This window comes from Chanodichthys erythropterus, chromosome 19 (assembly GCF_024489055.1).
Source record: "Chanodichthys erythropterus isolate Z2021 chromosome 19, ASM2448905v1, whole genome shotgun sequence".
NCBI lineage: Eukaryota > Metazoa > Chordata > Actinopteri > Cypriniformes > Xenocyprididae > Chanodichthys > Chanodichthys erythropterus.
This window is the reverse complement of record NC_090239.1, coordinates 30,211,970-30,237,806: the sequence shown is the minus strand read 5'-3', so window position 1 is coordinate 30,237,806 and position 25,837 is coordinate 30,211,970. Positions and strand designations below refer to the sequence as shown.

The following is a 25,837-nucleotide window of genomic DNA, read 5'->3' as shown; positions in this document are numbered from 1 at the left end:
TCATATTTACACATTAAAAAAAAATTGCTGAAAAAAAGCAGTTGAAAGTTTTTTTTTTTTTTTTTTTTTTTTACAGTCTATGATGTGTGTGTGTGTGTCTGTATATATATATATATATATATATATATATATATATATATATATATATATATATATATATATATATACACACAAGACACTTTGGACTGACCTAAAATGTTATGAGAAAAAAAACAATAACTACTATTCTGGAAATACGATTACAACTGGGTGGAAATAATATATATTTTTATGGCCAATGAAATTAAGAGATTCCTTCCATTTCATAAATTTCAATGTGTGTAAACTGTAATGTTTGTATAATTGTGAAATAATGCAACAAGGCTATTAAAGAATGTAATATTTTATTATTATTTGATTTTTTATTTGCAGGAGAAACATTTATTTTATTTAGAAACATTTTATTAAATATATTGTTAAATATGGGCTTTTGTTTGTTTTTACTTTACCTTTGGTTAATTTAACCTTCCTTTTTTTTTTTTTTTTTTACACTTCCAAGGTTTCATGATGGTTTGAACCATGTTTATTGCAAAAACAACCCAGTAATACTCCACAGGTCAATTACCACAATTCTTTTATATTCAGATTTCAAAAAGGTCATATTTTAATAGCCTGATCCTTTGATGTTATAAAGATCTCAAGGTGTAAGTGGTAAGAGGATCAAAATCACAACTTCTTTCATAAATGTTTGTTGGTGTTGGTAGATACTTTATTAATTTATATCTATACATTTTGAAATGGACAAGTGCTGAGTTCTACTCTACAAGTATCAAGACCAACTGTTGATAACCCTTTTTTTTTTTTTTACAGGAACAATAAAGATATCATGAACATGATCTCATTTCATTTTTGTGAAATGAAGAATTAGACACTGTTGAAGGATAAAATGTGTGAGTACTGATTGCCCATCAGATTTCATCAACAAAAGGTGTGTTGACCAACTGTCCACTGGAGGCCATAGTCTTTTTGCCAGACATGAACTTCTTTGCCACCTGAAAAACAAATGAGACCAATTTTGTTATACAAAATTCCAATCCAAATGATAAAGCCTTAAATACACTATTATTAGCAAAAGATACATGACCAGTCAACATGTTGGACACCCACTTATGGATTATTACTATTTTTTAGAATATATTTTTAAAATAGCCTTAAAACCTAACTATACTTCGGCCGTCCGTGTTCTGTCAAAGGCCCGCGCACTGTCCACTACTGGACTGCTGTTCTCAAAGGTGCTCAAGTCACTTGCACATGCAATGCGGACTATCCCGATGATGAAAATTACATCGGATACACGGATACACACGTCCGAAATATACTTTGGGCTTAATTTTTTGTGTGTGCGTACAGCAGCGGATAAGCAAGGTGAATGTTGAGACAGAAGAGGTCACTAGGTAGCAATATGCACAGTTGTGACGTACTGTGCAGTAGTCAAAGAAGAGTACAGAAAGAAAAGATACATAACAGTAAACAAAGCTTCTCTATAATTTTTGTGTTGGTTCTTGTTGTAATCTTTACACGCATATCGTATAGCGGCTCCGCTACTTTTCTTCTTCTATCCTTCTGAGCGAGTCCTGTAAATGACAAGACTGATTGCTGCCCTCTGATGTCTGGTAGAATAAAAAAAAAAGGAAAAAATTGTACTGCACGTGTCCAAATTGTCTATCTGAGCTTCTGCAAATGAGTATACTTTGAAAGCTGTGTGGAAATGATGCGAGACGCAGCGGAATGTGGAAAATTAAGTATACCTGGGCCTTTATTAAGCCAACTATAAATAACACCAATGGATATTATGTAGTGAAATTATGTAGTGACCAAAAAATATTAAACATTTTGTACAGCACAATGGTGAGAGGTTGTCTTTACCCAGGATTGAACCTATTGATATGATATTCTTGTGTTACCATCCTAGAGCCTTGGCACTGGGATAAGAGACCACATTTGCTTACGTTGACAACATCAGCTGAAGACACAGCATCAATTTTCTGGGTCACAGCCTCAGGGGAATGGTAGGTACCCTCTGCCAGCGCTTGTGATCCAATAGCTTCCATTAAGCCCTCGGAACTCTCAATAGACATTAGGTACTCGGCTGTCAACTGATTCCTACTCAGAACAAATACATTAATAATTACGTGAAAACAAATACATGAATTGTGTACAATAAGTGTACTGCACTCTAGTTCTAAAATGTACTGCACTCAAGCTACCCAGATGATGAAAACTCACTTAGCTCTGCTGAGGTCAGCCGCTGCAAGGTTTCCTTGAGCAATGTCATTCACTTGACCAACTGCTGCTTTGATTACCTGAACAGAAAAAAATAACATTTTATATAAATAACATTTAGTCACATGGGTAACACCACAAGGTTTTTTTTTTTTTCAACAAAAGGGGCTTTTGCACCAGGTAGTTAAAGAAACTTAGTTATGGAACTAGCCACCAGGGTGGTTCCCCAAGAAAAAATTTTTCCCCTCGGACCTTTTTCCTGGTTGCATTCACACCGCCAATAGGAACTCTGAAGTGACGTAAGCTGCGCTTGTTGTTGTGACTTTTATTTTTACATCATACATACATACTGATAACACAGCGCTCCCATTCTCCATCTTAATTAGTGCGTGATCTGTTTAACAGTCCCGTCTTATACTTTATTAGATAGAACTGTTATACAAATAAAGAAAACAGGATATGAAAAAGTATTAGCGTTTGCAGTGTTGTCGATTGCTTAGAAATACACGTTTCATGCTTCGCTTGGTCCCCTCGCGTTGGATTTTCTCCTTAGCGTAAAGGTTGAGCGGTCCATCTGTCACGTTTTTCCATGTTTGTAGAGTTATTAATGTTCGTGTGTGTACACATAAAAAAAAGAAAGAAAAAAAAGCGGGTGCTGGTGTTTCACGTGCGTTCATCCAATCAGTGTACGCTTAGATCACAGGTATTTCCTATTGTGCTGGGTTAGACCCTACTCTGAGGTAGGAGCTAATTTAGTTCCCCAACAGGCGTTCCTAGAACTAAAACTGTTCCCAGTTCCAAAAAGTGAGTACTTCTGCTATTAGTTCTAAGAACTATAAAAAGGTTCCTCCGGTGTGAAAGCCCCTAAAATGCTGCATGTACATTACAATCACTGGCTATTTTACTAAAGTTTCACATTTGTATTTGTGTAAAAATAACAATCTATGGTTTCAGTGAAATAAAATTGTATCAGACAGACAGACACAAATAAACAGAAAGATAGACAGATATTTTTTTTAACTGATTCCTGCAAAAACACTAATTAATTCAGGTAGAAAAATAAATGAGTGGCTTTAAAGGGTTAGTTCACCCAAAAATGAAATTAATGTAATTTATTACTCACCCTCATGTCGTTCCACACCCATAAGACCTTCGTTCATCTTCGAAACACAAATTAAGATATTTTTGTTGAAATCTGATGGCTCAGTGAGGCCTCTATAGGGAGCAATGACATTTCCTCTCTCAAGATCCATTAATGTACTAAAAACATATTTAAATCAGTTCATTTGAGTACAGTGGTTCAATATTAATATTATAAAGCGACAAGAATATGTTTGGTGCGCCACAAATAACGACTTATATAGTGATGGCCGATTTCAAAACACTGCTTCAGGAAGCTTCGAAACGTTATGAATTAGTGTATCAAATCATGATTCAGATTGCGTCAAACCGCCAAACTGCTGAAATCACGTGACTTTGGTGCTCCGAACCGCTGATTCGACATGCTGATTCATTATGGTCTGAATCTTCATGAAGCAGTGTTTGGAAATCGGCCATCACTATATAAGTCGTTATTTTGTTTTTTTGGAGCGCCAAAAATATTCTCGTCGCTTTATAATATTAATATTGAACTACTGTACACACATGAACTGATTTAAATATGTTTTTAGTACATTTATGGATCTTGAGAGAGGAAATGTCATTGCTGGCTATGCAGGCCTCACGGAGCCATCAGATTTCAACAAAAATATCTTAATTTGCGTTCCGAAGATTAACAAAGGTCTTACAGGTGTGGAACGGTATGAGGGTGAATAATAAATGACAGAATTTTCATTTTTGGGTGAACTAACCCTTTAAGAGCGAGTCACTGACTCATTCGTTCAGAAACACTGATTCATTCATGAATCAAACACCATTTTCTATGTGTTGTTCAGAAACACACAATGATTAATTCTGCTTTAAATTTGTTTGGAACTATTTCCAATAGAACATAAACAGTAACTGGCAATATTGTTTCCAAAATTAAGATAATATTAATTCCTTGTTTCTTGAACATTTGCTTATTTATGATTTATTTCATCATAATTAAGTCAATCATAATTGAGATGTTTCTTGGAGATCAAGCCCATAGCCTTGGCTAGCACTACACATAAAATAAATTCATGTTAAAACAGAGCATAATGTAAATCACACGTACGTCTTTGGCAGCATTAGCCTGACAGATGGTGTACACTCCAAACAGACCAGAGTCAGTGTAGTTGGCATTGAAGGCAGAGGCCTGCAACAAAGCAAGACAGACACAGTTAAAGAGTCCTTCATAAAAGGCTTTTTTGAGCTGAAGGTCTCATAAAGTGATACTCACATCAAAGGGCTGAGCTGTGACCTTTGAGATGGCCTGACTCAGTTTGCTTGTAGTGTTGGAGCCTCTCTTAACACGTGGTCCTGCTCCGAGCACATGCTGCAGTATGCTGAATGCGGTGGCATCAGCTGATGTTGCACTTGCACCTTCGCTCGTCACCACCGCATGAACCAGTCCTCCTCTGGTCTGATGCCTCAGCTCACCTGGATAACAGGGCCAGAGATTTTTAGAATGCATTAAATATAAAGGTTAAGCAAATTGTGACTGTGAAAGCCTATAAAGTGTAAAAGCATTTTGCTAGCACACACATGACCTGAAAGCAAACTAAATATTGGACTACTGAGCGAACGTGTCACTTCAGAACACTAGGATTACCATATAAAAATATGCATTTCATATGCATTTCTTTTACAATCTCTTTATGAGCATTTTGAAGCGTGGTGAAAAGACTTTTCATTTTTGGGTGAGCTATCCCTTTAAGTATTGCTTGCTGTCCATTAGAGTGATTAAAATCAGTCAGGATGTAGCGTGTGTGTAGGCAGCAGACAGTGAGACTGCCCACTAGGTTCTACAAAAGTCATAGACAAGCTCTTTACATTATGTAACTTAATGCCTAACAAATGTAATGTGTTTTGTATAATGTATTTTAACATGCATTACTGTTTTAGGAGTAATAATGTTCTCTACCTCCACGGTACACGGCTTTGGATCCAACAGTGCCTGTTCCACTGCGGATGTTCAGGAACTGCTCGCCAACCTGCTTAAGTATGGTATGATCCACACCTACACAATAACATATACAAGCAATCTTAATGTACCACATCATTTACAAACACTGTAAAAAGTGGTAACCTATACAGTACAAATAACTGATTTCATTGCCTTTTTTGGGTCCAATTAAATGTTTTTCTGTAAAAATATAATTTAATAACATACCAAGACCAACAAGGGCCATTCTTGCACTTGTGAAGTTGTTCTGAACAAAGCTGTGCATCTGTGTAAAAGGACATAAAAATACAGAACACAGCAAAATTGAACTTTTATTTGCAATGCATAATACAATTATTTGCTGTACTATTAAATACCATGGTAGATATATTTGTGCAGTTGCAGGATTGTTATTTACATGTTGTTTACTGTTCTTAAAGGGTTAGTTTACCCAAAAATTACATTTCTGTCATTTATTACTCACCCTCATGTTGTTCCAAACCCATAAGACCTTTGTTCATGAAATTAAGATATTTTTGATGAAATCCATGTTTTTTTTTAATCCTGCATAGAAAGCAATGTAATTACTGTCATTCCGGTCCAGAAAAGTACTAAAGGCATTGTTAAAATAGTCAACGTGACTACAGTGGTTCAACCATAATGTTATGAAGTGACGAAAATTTACATCTGAACACCAGCTCATTATTGGCTGACGCTGTTCACGTGAGCACCAAGACGCATGCGTGTGATGCTGACGCAGGAGCTGGCCAATACTGATCCGGCATTTGGACGTAAACATGGAAGCTCTGAACTGCGTTCACTGCGTCAACACTGACAAGCTACGCAATATCGCGTTCATTATCGCAGATGAATCGCGTTCGATAATGAACGTGATATTGCGTAGCTTGTCAGTGAACTACGGCTCTGTATATTCAATGGCGCTCCATTTGAAAGCAGGTGATGGCCATTTAGTGGTAATCAGGGAACCGGCTTTACTGACGAAATGCGCGTGACAATCGCATACGATATATCGCCCAGCCCTACGTTGACTATTTTAACAATGTCTTTAATACCTTTCTGGACCTTGAATGAGGTTAATTACGTTACTTTCTATGGGGCATTAAAAAAACCTCTCAGATTTCATCAAAAATATCTTGATTTGTGTTCCAAAGATGAAAGAAGATCTTACAGTTGTGGAACAACACAAGGGTGAGTAATTAATGACAGAAATTTCATTTTAGGGTGAACTAACACTTTAAGCAACGTCCTAACTTGGTGCATTAATAAAGAATGTTATGTAATGTAATGTATTAATTAATTCCCCCCAAAATGTTGTTTTACCTGTTCTGTGGTGATTTGGCCAACCATGTAGTCTGGACAGTACAAGGAATTGGACAGGGCATTCTTATAAGCTGCAGCATGCAAATTCTCAATGAGACCTGAGGCACAAACAAATAGAAATGTAAAATAGAAACAGGAAGTAGAAACATTACAACTGCCGCGACTTTTGTACCAAAAAAAATAAAATTAAATTAAATTTAAAAAAAATTAAAAAATTATATTATATATATATATATATATATATATATATATATATATATATATATATATATATATATATAAAAATAATAAAAAAAAATAATAAAAAAAAAAATATATATATATATATATGTTTTTTTGTTGTTGTTATTTTTAGAGATTTTATTTTATTGACTAGACTACATTCACCTCAAATTTATGCACCATTAATTTCTATTAAAAAATAATTTTAAAAAATTAGAAATATTATTGTACAATATTAAAAATATTTCATATTATTGTTAATTAATACAGATATATATATATATATATATATATATATATATATATATATATATATATATATATATATATATATATATATATATATATATATATATATATATATATATATATATCAGACATAATTACTTACTTTTATTAAGTTTTGCATTTGGATACACATTTAGATTTATCAAAAACTACAAACTACTTCCATCTTGGTTGATTTGTAGGTTGTACCCCCCGAAAAATTGCTTGTTATTTTTCATTTTTCCCATTCAAGTTTAACTATTTTTAAGGCCTTTTTTCTAAGTCATCAAATGTGTTCATATAGCAAGTGCCACAAAAGTCACCAAGTTTTGCACATTCAAATTAAGTAAACAATTAAAAAAATTCATAAGGTCTAAAGTTACCATCAGAGGGTTAAAGACTTCATACCAATCTGTGGAGTCTGCTTGGCAAGTTCCTTATCCACTTTCACCCTGGCAGTGAGGTCTGACACTTCCCAATGACGAAACTCCGGTGCAGTGGTCACATTGATCAGATACTCCATTACAGTGTCACTGTGAGAGGACACACAGAAAACATGTTTCCAGTGAAACACTAATCTTTACACATTATCAGACAAACTAATCATGTGTACAACTCACATATGATCTCTCAGGCAGTCTACGGTGTACACCATGTTTTCCCTTGAGCTTGACACACTGCACATAAAAAAAAAATATTATATACATTTACTCACAAAATATACCATAACAGATATGCTTTGTGCATAATGCACCATATATATTATGCCAGTTGTTCTCAAATGCTGGCTTGCAAACCAAAAGTGGGTGGACTGATATGGTCTTAAAACAGCATAAGGGCAAAAAACAGAAGTTAAACCTGGATCCTGAAGCGAAACCAGTTGAGAACCACTATATTATGCCACATATTTTATACATAAAAGAAGTTCAGAAGACGGTGTTCTGTGACATTGTTGAACTGACCTTAAGCTTCCCCCTACAGCCTCAACACCGCGGCAGATCCTGAAGGCAGATGCTCCCTTGGTTGTCTGGAATCAGCAGTATAGAGAAGTGAATGCTAACAAGAGTCACTGTACACTAGCAGTACAGCTGTCAAACAGAGTCATGATTGATGTATACCAGAGAGGCAGCCAAACGAAGCATGTGTGTAACACCGAGGTTGTCAATTGCCTCATATCGGCTTCCGGCCCTGACGAGCACACCAATCCGAGAAGCAGGAGAATAGTTTTCCAAGGAAGCAATCACTAGCCCACTGGGCAACTTTGTCACCTGGAATGGGGAAAAGAATGAGTGCATTTACACCAATTTGTACCAATTACTTACTCACATCATTGTTTTGGCATTTTCAAGTTAGGCTAAACAATAACACGTTAACTCAACAAACTGATTCAGCTAAGTTGTAGAAGTGTACTGATTTCGTTGATTGATGTCACACTATTTTGTTTGACTTATAAAAAAGATGTTAAACTGTCACTAAGTTTTAACAACATTATTTTTGTAAACTCTTTTTTATTTTCATGTATACATGTATATTTTCAACAATTGGAGGACCTCATTTTGTTGTGTCCAAATGGGGATACTAGATTTAAAGCACAGGTGATGGAAAGACTTTCTTGATTGTTGTCATTATTCATCTCATTGCAAAAGCTAATGATAAGCTGCTTTTATTTATATATATTATTAAAACAACTGGTGTGTGTTTTTTTATTGATGTTCCAACTGGGATACAGAATTTGCCATTCTCAAGGAGTTTAAATGTTCATTTTATATTTTGGTTGTATATATGAGTTCATTAAAATGTAACTATTGTGTAAAAATAGTCACATAATATCAATATATCAATTGCAGGGCTCTACTTCTTATTAAATTGCAATCATATCACAGTATGTTTTGCACTATGAGGATAAATATGGCTAAGAAAATTGATGAAATGTTCAGTTTATATCACTAGTTCAGTGGAATTTTCCAATTTAATTCAATATTCCACTATAAACACACAAATAACAATAATACTTAAAAAAGCATCCATGCAATTTGGATTTTTTTTATAAGGAATGTGGAATAATGAATAATTTAATTTCTCAGGTTTAAATAAACCATAAACGCAATCAAACACACAACATAGGAATCTAGAAAAAAAAATATTAATAATCATCAAATAACACTGTAAATGCTGTTTATAGAGATATAATTCACATATATTTTATAATATTAATTCAATTAATAATTAATCAATTAATTAAAATGTAAATTAATACTTAATCCTCATTTACAGAAAAACATTCACTGAATTTATGGACTATGAAATTATCTAATGTTTAATATTAGTGCACTTATATAGCTCAATATATTATGCAATCAATATGTTAAAATATTGATGTCAATATTTATTTTTATAAAGCTACCTGAATACAATATGACCAAAAAAAAATAAAATTTCTTTGGAACATATCTGCTCGGTTTAAAAAAAGTTGTATTGTACGTTTCAGGGAATAAATAAGCATAATTAGTTTAATCACAAAACTTGCATTGGTCTAATGAACATCTTTCTGGGATTGCAGTGCAAATTTCAATTCACCATGGGCACGGCAAATTTAATTCAAATTCTAATTCGTAGTCAGAGCAGAAACCCTTCCCAGCACCCACACATACATGAACATCCTGGTACGTGTGAGGGGCACCTGCCGAGACCTTGACCCCCGACAGAGGCACAGTCAAGGGCTGGTCCCTTTGAGTGGCCGCATAGAAGCGTCTCTGTGGAAAGAGAGACATATCATCATCCACTGACCTGCACTTCCTGCGGCAGAAACTTTAGTGGCTCCGCGGCTGCCGCAACCTCCACCTTACGGGCAGCCTGGGCGGCATAAAGCCTCCTCTGAAAATCAGAAAAGACATCACGCCTCTGAAGAAAGAATGTGTGCAAAAAGAGTAGAATAAAGAGGGGAAGTGCGAGGCACGGGATGGCTACTAAACCCAGGTTTCATAACGGGTAAATAAGAGTGCTACAGGCCAAGTCATAATGACACCAGAAATATGCAATTAAACATTCTAGGCTGTATAAAGTAATGGTCTCATCTAATAGAGGTAAGAAGTTAAATTATCATCACAATGTTGCTACTCCTACCTCTTATCACCCTATAAAAACGAAGTCATGCTCATTAAGGCTGCATTTATTTCATGATAAAAACTGAAAAAACAATAATATTGTGAAATATATTATTACAATTTGAAATTATGGTTTTCAATTTTAATATACTTTAAAATATAATTTATTTCTGTGATGCAAAGCTGAACTTTCAGCATCATTACTCCAGTCTTCAGTGTCACATGATCCTTCAGAAATCATTCTAATATGATGATTTGATACTCAATTATTATCAATGTTGAAAACAGTTGTGTTGCTTAATATTTTTTTGGAACCTGTGATACTTTTTTCAGGATTCACTGATGAATAAAAGGTTAAAAAGACAGCATTTATTCAAAATATAAATCTTTTCTAGCAATATAAATCTTTACTATCACTTTTTAACTATTTAACACATCCGTGCTGAATAAAAGTATTAATTTCTTTCAACAAAAAAAAGAAAGAAATATACACACAGTAGTGTATATTGTTACAAAAGATTTCTATTTTTGTTAGATTTCCAACATTGATAATAAATCAGCGTATTACAATGATTTCTGAAGGATCACGTGACACTGGAGTAATGATGCTGAAAATTCAGCTTTGCATCACAGAAATAAATTATATTTTAAAGTATATTAAAACAGAAAACCATAATTTTAAATTGTAATAATATTTCACAATATTATTGTTTTTCTGTATTTATTATGAAATAAATGCAGCCTTAATAAGAATAAGAGACTTTGTTCAAAAACATTAAAAATAGTAATGTTTCCAAACTTTTGACTGGTAGTGTGTGTGTGTGTGTGTGTGTGTGTGTGTGTGTGTATAATATATTTATTATATTTATTATTGATATATTTATTTATTAGGGGCAACAAGGTTTAATGAATTGCATGACAATTAAGATAAGTAAACCTTTCTCTAACTAAATTTTTATTCTGTTATTCTTCCTGCTGTAGTACTGCTGACCTGAAAGTGCTGTCATCACACTGGAAATCAGTGTATAAGGGCCTATGGAAATATAAATGATAGATAGATAGATAGATAGATAGATAGATAGATAGATAGATAGATAGATAGATAGATAGATAGATAGATAGATAGATAGATAGATAGATAGATAGATAGATAGACTAAAAAGCCATACATTGAACAGTACAGTACTATAGTGAGTATAAAAATCATCTTTGGTCTTTAATACAAACAACTAGATATAAGGCTTTTAGGACGTGGTTCTGTTGCATTGAAAAGACTGAAAGCCGCTGCTCTACATAAATGAATTTAAACCAATTTGTTAATAAATTGACATGTTGAGAGAAAAACTGACAACTGTATCGTTATCTCTCATCTTGAGAACCAAGGCCAGCGTCTGTTTTATCTGGACCGCCTGCACAAAACAAGACCCAAAACTATGCAGCAGAACCTCTGATAGTCATCGTTAACCCCGTTAATCAATGTCTCACCGGTAACTGGCTTATTCCCCGGATCCCCCTCATCTTCTCTCTCTCCTTCAGATAGACCACAGCAATATGGCTGACCTAAAGATGTCCTACCCAAAATCCTTCACTCTCTGCTTCTTTACGTCGAAACCAAAATAAAGCGCAAGTGCATACTGCCACACGGCGACTCGGAGTAGTGACTACTTCCGTTTGCATAGCGTACGCAGTACATATCTGAAAATAGAAAAGTCTTAGCGCTTTTAAAATATTTTATTATAATAATTTTTTAAATATTATTTTGATGTTTAATATTATATAAGCCATGACTTTAACATAAAATGTAAAAAAAAAATAATAACTACAGGAAGTAGTTTGAATTGTGCGCATGCGCAGTGTGTCTATCACAAACACGTGTTGCGAGTCGCGGTTCTAGTGAAGATCTTATAGCTGCGTTAGTCATTATAGCGATTTCTTTTGTTTATTTGCTAAATTCTCGACTTTTTCTGTTTAGTTAAATAGTACTGTCCTCCGTGAAGCTATTGCCGAGAGGACCCGTGTGTATTTACGTTAAACATCGGTTAAACACAACAAACACGATGGTGAGTATCACGTGTGGGGCTTCTTACTATTTCTCATGTTGGGTCACTACAATCACTGTTTAAAAGTGTTCATACACCGAATCTTATATTTTGCGTTATGTTTTTTAGTCGCTGTTAACTTAATGTAGTCGGGTGTCTTGCTAATAACTCTTTGCTCTTGTCTGTCCATCTTTACACAGACTGAAGCTGAAGTGAATCCTAAAGCCTATCCTCTGGCAGACTCCACGCTCTCCAAAACCATTCTGGACCTGGTGCAGCAGGCTTCCAACTATAAACAGCTGAGAAAAGGGGCCAATGAAGGTAAAGTTCCTCCACATGATGAATGTTTCTCCATTAGGACCTTTAACAATATCCATGATGAAATAATCTTGCATTATTGTCTGCTGGTGATGGACGCTTTTGAAACTCTTCATGAAGCTTCGAAGCGATTTTTTTTTTTCTCGAATCAGTACTTCCGAAGCTTGTATGAAACTCGCCAAACGGCGCTATTTCAGCAAATTATCCTTAATTACCTCGTGCTGTTTTGAACCTTGAATATTTCCAAATTTTATTTGTTTATATGCATGTTATTCAAATAAATAAATTGAAAAAAAAAAAAAAAAAAGAGAGAGAAAAAAAAACTTCCGATGGCGCGCCGGTGGATGGCGTTGGTCTGGGACGAGTGTCTAATTTTTTTAACTGATCTCGGGTCAGTTTTATAATGTAGATTAATACATTTTAATACTTAAGTGTTTAAAATACCAAAAGGGTAATATTTAAAGGTGCAATATGTAAGATATTTGTAGAAATCAGTAAAATATCCAAAAACCACTAGGCCAGTGTTATATATTTTGTTCAGTTGAGAAAATTGCAATTTTAGGCCATGTCCACACTAATACGTTTTAGTTTGAAAACGTATATTTTTCTCTCTGTTTCTCTTCGGTCCACACTGAGACGGGGTTTTAAGTCAACGAAAACATAGCTTTTGGAAAGCGCTCTCCAAAGCGGATAAATTTGAAAATGCAGTCTTCGCGTCGTAGTGTGGACTGTGAAAGCGGAGGCTTTTGAATACGATGACGCATTTTTAGTCATGTGATTCAGTCATATGACCAATTCAGCCAAGACACGTCTCCCAGTCTACATTCTCGCTTGCTTTGGCTACGTTATACTCCTGTGTTACTCGCAGCAACAACTCCACCACACTGTCAGTCCATTTAAAAAACTCAGTGCCTTTCCTCGACATTGCCTCAAAGTTTCAAAGAGCCGGAAAGTAAATAAACGCCTAGCGGGAATGATGCAGGTCGAAGCTTTACTCATGCGCAGTAGGGGGGTGTAAGCGTTTTCATACGTTTCAGTCTGGATGAGCAACTTTTGGAAAGCGTTTGAAAATGATAGTGTGGACGCAGAGCGTTTTTAGACAAACTCCGTTTTCAAATATATATCCGGATTAGTGTAGACGTAGCCTTAACCAAGGCTCTGGGACGTGTGAGGAGTCGCCTGTCAGTTGCGTCAAACCCGCGTTACCCTCGGTTTCCGGTTTTGTAGAAACTATGAACACCAAAGACGCTTTAATATTTACATGTTTTAATAGACAAGGGAACAACTGTTTGGTTGTTTATAGACAGAAAACTAATTATTGTTATATAGCTCATCACATTTAGTCTTATTGTTTAAATCTAATTTTCTTGTTGTTTTTTTTTTTGTTTTTTTGCGAAAAATGTTTTACCATTTTACACTATTTTGTCAAGTAGCTACACCTTTTTGAATAGGCCTCTAGCGACCCTCACTGCAAAACACTGGAGATCCAGGGGGCGGAGTCGGGTTGGTTAAGGGAAACGTAAAGTGGGAGGAGTTGGATCTAGATCCAACCCCACACCCTGGATCTTGTGTTCTGCAGTGAGAACCATCTCTTTAATTGACCTAATTTGCCAATCTCTACCAAATAACACAAAACAAGCACTATACATTAACAAAAGAACATGCTTCTTAGATTCTTTATATTTAATGTATTATATGTAGATTGTAGGTAATACATTTGTTGCATTTACATTGTCTAATGATCATTGTCATTATCAAAAATACAAGTGATCAAGCTCCTGCTAATAACCAAAGTTTGAATGAGTGATTTGCTTGTCTTTTGTTAGTGTATTGATATACAATGATACAAAAAACTTGCACTTTCAAGCTCTTTGGTGTCAAGTCAGAATGAGAGGAGAAAAAAAAAACTCCAATAACCAAATAAAATTTACACACTTCAGTGAAATGGGTAAATTATTAAATATAAAGTAATATAATATAAGATCAGATAATTATCTACGTATTTTGAATGTTACTTTTGCCTGCACTGATTTTCGTTGTCTTTCACAGCCACTAAAACTCTTAACCGTGGGATTTCGGAGTTCATTGTCATGGCGGCTGATGCTGAACCTCTAGAGATCATTCTGCACCTGCCGCTGCTGTGTGAGGATAAGAACGTGCCGTATGTGTTTGTGCGCTCTAAACAAGCTCTTGGACGTGCGTGTGGAGTGTCAAGACCTGTCATTGCCACATCAGTCACCATCAAAGAGGGATCGCAGCTGAAACCTCAGATTCAGTCTGTGCAGATGGCTATTGAAAGACTCCTAGTTTGAGCTCATACCTTTTACACTTTTGTTTTCCCTTTTTTTTTTTTTTTTTAACGATGATCTCTTTGTACAATCCTTAAGGATTTTTTTTTTTTTTTTTTTGTATGTTAAAATCAAACAATGTTGAGTTTCTGACAGCCGAAATAAAGTTCGGTGAAAACAAAATGACGTTTGGTTGTTTGTGCAGTATGAACATTAATCAAATGCTTCTAACATTTAAAAAAACAATGGTGTTTTTCAAATAGAATATGGTCTTCTATTTTTCTGATGTTATGCAATGTCCTGTCACATGACACAGAAAATTAAAAAAACGTATAAAAACTTGTTTTTAATTTAAATTAATCACAAAAAAAAGTGATTAATCTAGTTCATTTTTTAATTGATAGCACTAACAATTTTTTTCCCTCTCCATAGTATAGGGAATATAAAAATACAATAAATAGTAAGATGCACACAAATATATAGGTGAATAATGCATTTTAATTGTTTATTAAACACTAGAATTCACTGTAGTGGAATTGAGATTTGAAGAATTTTTTTTTTTGGTACATTTTTAATCTTGTATTTTATACTTTATCCTAGATAACTTTCAAAAGTTACCCAAAATGAAAGTAAACAAAACTAAGAAGCATTTAATCTTACTTCCATTAAGTAAATGTTTTGTCTTCAGACAGCGTTTGCTCATATAACGAGTAAAACATCTTAGGTTAATTGTCAGAGGGTTTTGTCATTTTTACTTTTTTGTGCATTGCATTTAATTGGGTTTATATGGAAAAAAGACCAAGACTCAGTTTTATTTCGATGTACATTAAGTAATGTGGTTAACAAAAAGGAAACTATATTGTTTTTATATTTTCGTTACATAACTTTGGACTATAGGGTCCGACAATGACAAAGTGCTATTCACAAACAAGTTGTGACGTCACGTGTTCTGTGGAGGTATTAGTATGTGGATTTTTGCATACTAGTTTAATGTAGCAATTCAGATTTTGTTTTGTATGAAGAGGTTTTTATTATTTTTATGTTGATACAAGATGAAAAACGCGAGCTGGATTCGAACGAGCCACGTGACTGAGGAACTAAAGTCCAAAACAAACCGAGAAGTTTCTGAGCAAGACAGACGTGTGAAACAGCAATGGCAGAGTCTCCCGTTTTATTAAACAAACATGAGGTGGAACGTTTGCTCAGTTACGATGATCTGATTCCCAGACTGGAGTCTGTCATGGGAAAGTTTTCTAAACGGGACAGTGCAGAAATAATTCAGCCTGTGAGATCTGTGGTCCCAATACAGCAACACAGTGGGTATGAATGAATCCATGTTTCAGAATATTGCTATTGTTTACTGACATAAATCTATAGAAGTAAGTAAACTCTTGATGCATTTGTCAGGTTTTTAGGCGTGATGCCTGCATATATGGCCGCTGAGGGTATTTTATGCACTAAGATGGTGACTTTTTACCAACGTCCAGAGGGCTCCAGTTTGCCATCAACTCAAGCCACAGTGTTACTGTTTCATCCCGAGCATGGGCATGTCACAGCGGTGAGCCACACAAACATGATTTATTTGGCAAACAGATTCTGACTTCATCTCCTATGCACATCTGTTTATATCTGGGTCAATCACATAAGAGTCTACAATAAAGAAAATGAAAATAATATTGAAAAAATGTGTTTTAATAAAACATGTACCTAGACACATTCATCTTTGTTTCGTATGGCTTTGAAAAACATACTACATTTTATATATATTGTATTGTTAGATATTATATATGTTATTAAAAATTAGTAATTTTTACTCATGTGTTGGATACATCTGAGAATACTGCAGGTATTATATTAAAAAGTGTTTTTGGTTGAAAGGTGTTTATTTTTAGATATATACACACACACACACACACACACACACACACACATATATATATATATATATATATATATATATATATATATATATATATACATATTATTGTTATGGCATGTTTATACACACTATATTATTGTAATTACATGTTTAATGGCATTAGTTTGGTGTAATAAGTTTTTCAAATATTAATAGTAATAGATTTTTTTTCTTTTACTTAGCAAAGTTTTTATTTTTAAGAATGTATTATTTATTTGGTTTATTTTAATATAGAAGTTAAAATGTTATATTAAAATTACTGAATGTATGAACTGCATTTTTATTAAATGCCTTATTGATGAATGTTATGTGGTGTAACCTTCAATAACAGAATGTTGGAACCATTAAAATAAAAATTTATAAAAATTATTTTTATTATTGATTAATAATAAATTGGTTAATTGATTTATTTCAGTATAGAGGTAATTCATGTTCATCAGAGAAGAGGTATATTAAAATCATTGTATGTCGGAATTGCATTTTTATTTTAATTTATCCTCCCAGCCATCCATTAGTGATCAGTCCCAGACAGCAACATAATGCGGCCCAGATCTGGCCCACATCTGGTACATGTGGATTACACGCGGACCGGATATGGGCCTGATCTGGGATGACACTATGTTGCTGTCAGGGATCATTTTACTGTGAAGGATATAACTGTGTAAATTCAGAGTATATTAATGGAAAGTAAATGTTAGAACAGCATAATTCAGCTCTCTAAATGCTTTAGTTCTGTAACTGTATCTCTAATGTCAGATCATGGATGGGGAGGCCATCACAGCCAAACGAACCGCAGCAGTGTCAGCCATATCAGCTAAAGTAGGTTCCTCAACAGACCCCAAATTTTTTATGGTGTAATGTATAAAGTCTCTTATTCTGAATATATTTTCTCTCTCCAGCTTTTCATGCCAGCTCTTTCAGAGGTATTGTGCATCCTTGGTTCAGGGCAACAGGCTAGAAGCCATTATGATGTCTTTACAAAGGTCTTCAAGTTCAAAGAGGTAAGTAGTCTGGACATGGGAAATATGTCCAGGTTATTGAAAACTATTTGTGTGTCATCCAGTGTTGTGTTTACTTCAGGTCCGTGTGTGGAGCAGAAGGAGAGAAATGGCTCATCGGTTTGTTAATGATCTCCAAGGCCCTGTCAGAGTTTGTTCTTCGGTGAAGGAGGCCGTGATGGGAGCTGATGTTATAGTCACTGCCACAGGTGCTAGTGAACCCATACTCTTTGGCGAGTGGATCAAACCAGGCGCCCACGTAGCAGGTCAGTTGCCCCACAGATTTCCAATAGAGATATTTTGTGAGTTATCTAAGCAGTATGCTACAATAGACAATGGCATATTGTGAATATACAGTATCTCACAAAAGTGAGTACACCCCTCACATTTCAGCAACCATTTTAGTATATATTCTCAAGGGACAATACTATAGAAATGAAACTTGGATATATTTTAGAGTAGTCAATGTGCTGCTTGTATAGCAGTATAGATTTACTGTCCTCTGTAAATAACTTAACATACAGCCATTATTGTCAAAATAGCTGGCAACAAACGTGAGTACACCCTAAGTGATAACTGATGTACGTTGTTTAACCATGCAAAGCCACATGTCCTATTCATCATGTTCATGATTTTGTCTGCTTGACAGGACCATACAAATGTGTTGATCTTGTATTAGAGCATTTAAAATGGGGTACTTTGAGTACAATTCTCTCATACTGTCCACTGGATGTTCAACATGGCACCTCATGGCAACACTCTGAGGATTTGAGAATTAGAATTGTTGCTTTCCACAAAGATGGCCTAGGCTATAAGAAGATCGGTAACGCCATCGAGTTACAGCACAGTGGCAAGGGTCATAGAGAGAGGTTTTCCAAGACGGGTTTCAATTCAAGCAGCTTTCTGTTGGTCATTGTGGCAAATTCGCTTCACCGACTTGAACAGTTCAGGGAAGAAGGAGCAAAACAACAAAGCAAAAGTAAAGCAGAAGCCATCGCGGCATTACTCTCGCCACTGGCCTCGCTCCGTTCCCAAAACTCTCGGCCCCGTCCTGCTTCTCGTCACATACCCCATCACCCTTAGCAGGCCAGGAGGTATCTTCGAGACTGTGTTCTACCAAAGTCCCTTTCAAGGAAAGTCTGTTCACTCAGCGGCCATTTTTGCAACGCCTCCGGGCTGCTATTTCAGGCATCCAAGACCAAGTCTTATCTACTTGAATGGGGGAATCCTGACTTCTCAAAAACTGTTTGCCGAACTCACAATTAAATTACATATTAGAAAACAGCAACAAAATCTGACATTAACTGTCCCATAAATGTGGTTTCTCATGCTCAGATAGTGTTAAAAAAGCTTATTTTTCAGGCTAGATGCGCCAGTGCGCATGTGCAGTCCCAAGCCCGAGTCTCAGGTTTTTATGGGAACCGGAGCTTCTAAGGGCAGCTTCTATAACGCAATGACTTTTACAATCGGAGATTGGCTCTTTTGCTTAGAAGGTGGAATGCTTTCCGCCATATTGTTTGTTGAAGTTTCTCCCATTCATAAGTAATAAGAGTGAACTGTCTTTCTATATCTATAGTCTTTGGTCCAGCCCCAGTCACTCCATCCCACCACCTAGAGCGTCCATGGTGGACTCTGCTCAGCCCTATTCGATGATACCGCAGATTTCCCACCGTGGCGAGGGCTCTTTGACTGTGTGTTCCTCCTTTCTCCAAGTGAACTTAACTATATAATTATAATTATATAAAAATAAACAACAACACAAAAGTTAAGTTTTAATCTTTTCATTCTTGCAACTGGGAACAATACAAGTGGACACCATTATGACAAAGTTTGCTTAGAAGTATTTCCTACTATAGCAAGATGGTATTTGACTCTGGTAAGCTTAGCAGACAGGTGGGAGTGACCTTGGATGGCAACATGCCCAGTGTATTATGGGTATTATGGGAGTTTTCCTGCCTGTTTAACAAAAGGGGGAAGACAGCAGCCTTATTTTTCTTTTTGTCTAGTCAGGTAGCACAGATTTCAAAAAATGTTTCACTTTTCTACTGTATAGGCAGCCAAGTTTTATTGAAAGCCCATTTTGCCAGCGGTGAAGTACCCCTTTAAAGTCGGCATAAAATAAAAATTCACCATATTTTCTAATTGCATGTTATAGATCTTATTTTTCATCCATGTTTAATTTAAAGGTGCCGTAGAACATCTTTTAAAAAAGATGTTCTACGGCACCTTTAAATACCTTTAATACACCTTTAATATAAGTCTAAGGTGTCCCCTGAATGTGTCTGTGAAGTTTCAGCTCAAAATACCCCATAGATTTTTTTTGTATTAATTTTTTTAACTGCCTATTTTGGGGCATCATTAAATATGAGCCGATTTAGGCTGCGGCCCCTTTAAATTCTCACGCTCCCCGCCCCCGGAGCTCGCGCTTGCCTTAAACAGCATAAACAAAGTTCACACAGCTAATTTAACCCTCAAAATGGAACTTTACAAAGTGTTCGTCATGCAGCATGTCTAATCGTGTAAGTGTGGTATTTATTTAGATGTTTACATTTGATTCTGAATGAGTTTGATAATGCTCCGTGGTTAAAGCTAACATTACACACTGTTGGAGAGATTTATAAAGAATTAAGTTGTTTATGAATTATACAGACTGCAAGTGTTTAAAAATGAAAATAGCGACGGCTCTTGTCTCCGTGAATACAGTAAGAAACGATGGTAACTTTAACCACATTTAACAGTACATTAGCAACATGCTAATGAAACATTTAGAAAGACAATTTACAAATATCACTAAAAATATCATGATATCATGGATCATGTCAGTTATTATTGCTCCATCTGCCATTTTTCGCTATTGTTCTTGCTTGCTTACCTAGTCTGTTGATTCAGCTGTGCACAGATCCAGACGTTCTGCCCTTGTCTAATGCCTTGAACATGGGCTGGCATATGCAAATATTGGGGGCGTACATATTAATGATCCCGACTGATATTAATGATTCCGAACAAATGAGATTTATATAAGGAGGAGGAAACAATGGAGTTTGAGACTCACTGTATGTCACTTCCATGTACTGAACTCTTGTTATTTAACTATGCCAAGATAAATTAAATTTTTAATTCTAGGGCACCTTTAAAAAAAATCCATTAAACTCATATGTACTTCATAATATGGAAAATAATATCCATTGTAAATTACGTTTCATGGTGACTTTAACTAGTATTGAAGCAGATTTTTTATTTATTTTTTTCAAAATAAAAAATTACATAACCAGAATAATTTCGCTGACTTAATAGTTGCCACTCTGAATGCTGTGCAGTAATACAATAGCACTACATTGTGTTTTTATATAATGTGGTGCTGTTTTGTGACAGCGATTGGTGCTTGTCGGCCAGACTGGAGGGAACTGGATGACGTCTTGATGAGAGCGGCTGTGGTGTATGTGGACAGCAGAGAGGGGGCTACAGCAGAGTCAGGAGACATCATTCTGTCTGGAGTATGCATCACTTCCTTTAACACTGTCTGATCAATAAAATACAACTGATTTCACCAACATTTCTTTGAGTTACCTTATTACCTTACAATACATGTGATATGCCCAAATTCCTGAATGTTTAAATGCTCATTTTTTTCCCTCAGGCTCAAGTTTTCGCAGAGCTCGGAGAAGTTATAAACGGATCTTTTCCTGCTCGGCGTGAGAAGACTACGATATTCAAGTCACTTGGTAACTTGTTGTTTTTCCACAGCTGTGATCAAAAAATCAAGTTCAAGATGTCCTGAAGATTTAAAAAAAAGCATTCTCATCACTGATAGAAATTCATAGTAGCTGAATGTGCCTTAAAAAGCTTGATGTTTGCATTTCAGTCCTCTCAAGAGACAAAAAAGGAAATATTTCTATTTATAACTTTTATTATGTAAGCTCAAGCAACCCCTACTTAGCCAGAAAATTGGGCCTGTCATGACAGCTATAAAACACAAATGCGATCGGATTTGATTCTGAATTCAGTGAATATCATTCTACGTCAAAATTGAGGAACGAATTACAGAATTTTTAAAGGCAAAAATTGATGTGAAAATGGTATGTGTACGCCAACTGAAGAGAATGCATACAAACCTTTTGTGCTTATCTATACCAGTAATTAAAATAAATAAATGTAAAGATAAATAGACAATCACAATATGCATTTTTATTAGTTGTAGTGAACTGCTTATATATATACATATATATATATAGCCTAGAGAGAGAGAGACTTACACATACAACATCGATACCCATGCGCTTGAGTTTAAGATGATTTATAAAGTGAGATGCATTTAGGAAAATTTTTGTGTGGAAATTGTTGTACATTTATGTTTAGGGTCATTGGCATGTGTCAGAAAACTGGAGGAAGCTATTTGTGATGACTAGCTGAACATTTTGCATTTTTAAATGCAGGCATGGGGATACAAGATGCTGTCTCGGCCAAACTTGTGCTGGAGAAGTGGAACAGCGAACACTGAACAACCAACCAGCACGATTTCCTCCACTGATTGCACAATTGTCTTATCTACCTTTTTTCTTTTTACTTTCAAAACTACAGAATTCAACAGAAATTTCTTGACAAATTTCACACATTTTCACATTTTGTAAATATAAATTGAAACAACATTAATTTAAATAAAAAGAAACAAAAATTAAAGGGCATCACGAACGTGTAAAATGTAATTTAGCAAAGATACAGTTCTTTGGGCTTTTCGATTTTTGGTAAACTTTACAGATTCTAAATAAACTTTAAAGGCTGTTTGAAGATGAGCAAAATTCGGTTTTGAGTTACTCCATTTAGTTTGATGAATATAAAATGATCCTAATAACAAAAATAAATCGATAATATATATTTTTCTTTTGGAAAAGTCATTCATTTGAATGAAATAAAACACAAATAAATGCATAATAGACTCTCTTTCACAATTACAAAAAGAGCAGTTGTAATCAATATCCAGATGAAAACGCTCTCTTTCACAGGATATATTCTGTGAGCAATTTTAATTAAGATAAATAAATAAAGATAAATGCAGTAACCAATCGATTAGGTCTCTTTTTGTTAATATCTCTTCTCCTCCATCTAAATTTGTTTGGTTTAAAGGTGTACTGTGTAAAATTTAGGAGGGTCTATTGACAGAAATACAATATAATATACATAACTATGTTTGCAGTGGTGTATAAATACCTTACATAATGAACCATTATGTATTTATAACCTTAGAATGAGCCATTTCTATCTACATACACCAGGGGTCCACCCTCCATGTCAAGTTGCCATTTTGCGGCGGCATGTTTCTACAGCAGCCCTAAACGGACAAACTGCTCTGCTGAGCGTGTCTCATCTCAATGTTCGTTGGTGTTTTTAGAGGCAACTTGCATCCTCGCTACTTTGAATACGCAGGAAGTAGTAGTAGTAGTCGTCCGGTTTATTAGAAGCAGACCGTTCTTTGTTAGAAGTAAGAAGAAACCTCATTGCTTGCCTGGCTATCTGCTGTCTCAGACAACAACCTTTTTGTCTGTGTCGGCCACCGTAGCTTCTCTAAAAGTGCTTAGTGAGCGCAATTCGCAGCCTCACGGCTAGATGCTGCTAAAATTTACACACTTACGTACACACTGCACCTTTAATACATTTCCCTCATGTGAGTGGGAACATTTTTGGGGAGTTCTTAGCTGATATTGTGTAACAAAACCAAAGAATTAATGTCGGCCATGGTGGTCACGTCATCTTTACCTCAATTAATGATAGGGATGTCCCGATCACGTTTTTTTGCCCTCGAGTCCGAGTCCGAGTCATTTGATTTTGAGTATCTACCGATACCGAGTCCCGATCCGATACTTCTATAATACATGAAAAAGAATAAAGAAGGGCGAAAAAACAGATCCAGGAACAGTGCTTTTCAGGTTTTTCATGTATCTAACAGTCGTTTTCACGTACAGAAAATGGATAAAGTAATCAAATATAAAATATCACTGCAAATTATCTTTACTGTATAAAATAAATAAAGATTAATCATTATTGAAGTTACAAAAACTATTCAGTCAAGAGCAGTAAGTAATTTCTTTGTTATTTGTTGTTTTATTTAACATTAAATACAGGCAGCAGGAATAGTTTTTCTCCCTTTAAGACATGCATAATTCAGTACATACCTATACTGTTCCACATGCGTTGTCTTTCTCGACTAATATACGTTCACTTAAGACATAACCGACTATGTTTGCTAGGATACTCGCTAGGACGGGCATTTTTAAATAATTTTTGTATGAATTTGTACGCTGAAGCGCAAGACGTGAAAGAGAACTCAGTATTTGCGCGCTGACTGGAATAAGCGTGTGCGCGCTTCGGAGGAGCGCACACAAATCTTCTCACAGCGCGTGCGAGTTCTCTTTCGCGTCTTGTTCTTGAAGGTTTAAATTAAATCAGCAACTCTTAAATTAGTTAGTTTAAACACAGATAGCAACTTGTGCTGTTCAGGTCTCACCTGTATCAACACCCGGGTGATGACGGCGTAAATGACTGGACATGAGAGCAGACGGCACTCGCAGTTAACAGTTTACGTAGAGTACGGCGGTAAAGTTAGTTTAACGTTTGACATTCGTCAGACATTCGGTTTCATACCCAATTAAACTCTAAGCACATTTCACGTTTTCAACCCAAACCAACTCAGATATGCATAAACAAATGTCCTTTGCATTGCACAAGGCTTAATTTCACCAAATAAAATATATAATAATTAGCCCTATAAATCAATTAAACAATTTAACTATATGACATTATGATATCAAACTAATGGCAAAATGTTCAGAAAAATATCCCCTTTATTGCACAAGGCTCTGTTTTTGGAATTAGCATTTCACTTTTATAATTTTTTTTTTTTTTTTTTTTAATGTATACAATACTGTAAATCCATTAAACCACAACACCATTTGACCTGAAAGTATCAAACCAACTGTAAATTACTCAGAATATTATTCTCTATGATGCACAAGGCTTATTTTCCAGAGTAATAATCTGGTATTTTTTATACGTCTTATTTTCCAGATTATTAATCTGGTATTTCTCATATACAGTACTAAACCCATTTATATCCATTAAACTACAACACCGTTTGACCTAAAACTGTCAAACCAACTGCAAATTACTCAGAATATTATTCTCTATGATGCACAAGGCTTGTTTTCCAGATTAATAATCTGGTGATTTTATATTCAGATTATTAATCTGGTGTTTCTTATATACAGTACTGTACCCATTTAAATCAATTAAACTACAACACTGTTTGGCCTAAAACTGTCAAACCAACTGCAAATTACTCAGAATATTATTCTCTATGATGCACAAGACTTATTTTCCAGATTAATAATCTGGTATTTTTTATACGTCTTATTTTCCAGATTATTAATCTGGTGTTTTTTTATATGCATTACTAAGCACATTTAAATCCAATAAACTACAACAACGTATGGCCTAAAAGTGTCAAACCAACTGCAAATTACTCAGAATATTATTCTTTGTGATGCACAAGGCTTGTTTTCCAGATTTTTAATCTAGTGTTTTTTTTTTGTTTTGTTTTGTTTTTTACAGTACTAAATCCATATTAATCCATTAAATTACAACACCGTTTGGCCTAAAACTGTCAAACCAACTGTAAATTACTCAGAATATTATTCTCTATGATGCACAAGGCTTCTTTATTTCAAGATTAATAATATTATGGCTATTATTTTTTTGACGGCCCGCTTTTACGGTTTGATAATGAGGGGCTCTTTTAGGCTCTTTTAACCCTAGATTCTATCCTTTCATGTGGAAAATGAGGAATCTTCGGTCTTCGAGCCGCAGGAAGGTAAGCTGGGTATATATTTTATATTTTAAAATATGTCAACCTTGGTTTTCCTGTATAGTTTTTTTTCTGAACATGTAGACAGCCAGGAGGCTGGTCCATCTCTAGCTGAGGCTCAGAGACAGGACCAGAGGTCCAGTATGGCCGCTCGGGCG

At 35.2% G+C, this 25,837-nt stretch overlaps 3 protein-coding genes across 4 annotated transcripts; 2 read left to right on the top strand and 1 right to left on the bottom strand.

Moving 5' to 3' along the window:
- Positions 1–366: 366 nt before the first annotated feature.
- uqcrc2b (ubiquinol-cytochrome c reductase core protein 2b) lies at positions 367–11,878 on the bottom strand. Of its 2 annotated transcripts, none has more exons than XM_067369052.1 (14): positions 11,749–11,878; positions 9,947–10,033; positions 8,278–8,427; positions 8,122–8,186; positions 7,780–7,836; positions 7,568–7,692; positions 6,671–6,768; positions 5,558–5,615; positions 5,309–5,404; positions 4,625–4,824; positions 4,460–4,540; positions 2,266–2,342; positions 1,989–2,142; positions 367–1,031 (listed from the first exon to the last, which is right to left on the bottom strand). In XM_067369052.1, exons 1-14 carry the CDS (start codon positions 11,779–11,781, stop codon positions 948–950), a joined length of 1,365 nt encoding a protein of 454 aa, XP_067225153.1. In that variant the 5' UTR covers positions 11,782–11,878; the 3' UTR covers positions 367–947. The 2 variants fall into 2 exon arrangements, with proteins under 2 accessions (XP_067225153.1, XP_067225152.1); XM_067369051.1 differs by lacking the exon at positions 9,947–10,033 and adding an exon at positions 9,811–9,912 and having other exon boundaries at positions 11,749–11,796.
- A 238-nt stretch (positions 11,879–12,116) lies between these two features.
- snu13b (SNU13 homolog, small nuclear ribonucleoprotein b (U4/U6.U5)) lies at positions 12,117–15,036 on the top strand. Its single transcript, XM_067369035.1, has 3 exons — positions 12,117–12,323; positions 12,503–12,623; positions 14,670–15,036. The coding sequence occupies exons 1-3, from the start codon at positions 12,321–12,323 to the stop codon at positions 14,930–14,932; spliced, it is 387 nt and encodes a 128-aa protein (XP_067225136.1). The 5' UTR covers positions 12,117–12,320; the 3' UTR covers positions 14,933–15,036.
- Positions 15,037–15,516: 480 nt separating this feature from the next.
- On the top strand, positions 15,517–22,870 carry crym (crystallin, mu). The gene is made up of 8 exons (XM_067369033.1): positions 15,517–16,228; positions 16,316–16,466; positions 17,583–17,645; positions 17,726–17,827; positions 17,907–18,090; positions 21,197–21,318; positions 21,462–21,546; positions 22,258–22,870. Exons 1-8 carry the CDS (start codon positions 16,062–16,064, stop codon positions 22,320–22,322), a joined length of 939 nt encoding a protein of 312 aa, XP_067225134.1. The 5' UTR covers positions 15,517–16,061; the 3' UTR covers positions 22,323–22,870.
- Positions 22,871–25,837: the final 2,967 nt, after the last annotated feature.

What these genes read in the sequence shown, in the direction of transcription:
- snu13b (XM_067369035.1), top strand. An exon ending in GAGAAAAGGGGCCAATGAAG is followed by an intron (nt 12,624 to 14,669) that starts GTAAAGTTCCTC and finishes TGTCTTTCACAG; the next exon opens with CCACTAAAACTCTTAACCGT.
- uqcrc2b (XM_067369051.1), bottom strand. Translation starts at nt 11,781, where the DNA reads ATGAGGGGGATCCGGGGAATAAGCCAGTTACCG. An exon ending in ACACGTACCAGGATGTTCAT is followed by an intron (nt 8,428 to 9,810) that starts GTATGTGTGGGT and finishes TCCCCATTCCAG; the next exon opens with GTGACAAAGTTGCCCAGTGG. An exon ending in TCACAGCTCAGCCCTTTGAT is followed by an intron (nt 4,541 to 4,624) that starts GTGAGTATCACT and finishes GCTTTGTTGCAG; the next exon opens with GCCTCTGCCTTCAATGCCAA.
- crym (XM_067369033.1), top strand. Translation starts at nt 16,062, where the DNA reads ATGGCAGAGTCTCCCGTTTTATTAAACAAACATGAGGTGGAACGTTTG. An exon ending in TGTCAGCCATATCAGCTAAA is followed by an intron (nt 17,646 to 17,725) that starts GTAGGTTCCTCA and finishes TTCTCTCTCCAG; the next exon opens with CTTTTCATGCCAGCTCTTTC. An exon ending in ACCAGGCGCCCACGTAGCAG is followed by an intron (nt 18,091 to 21,196) that starts GTCAGTTGCCCC and finishes GTTTTGTGACAG; the next exon opens with CGATTGGTGCTTGTCGGCCA.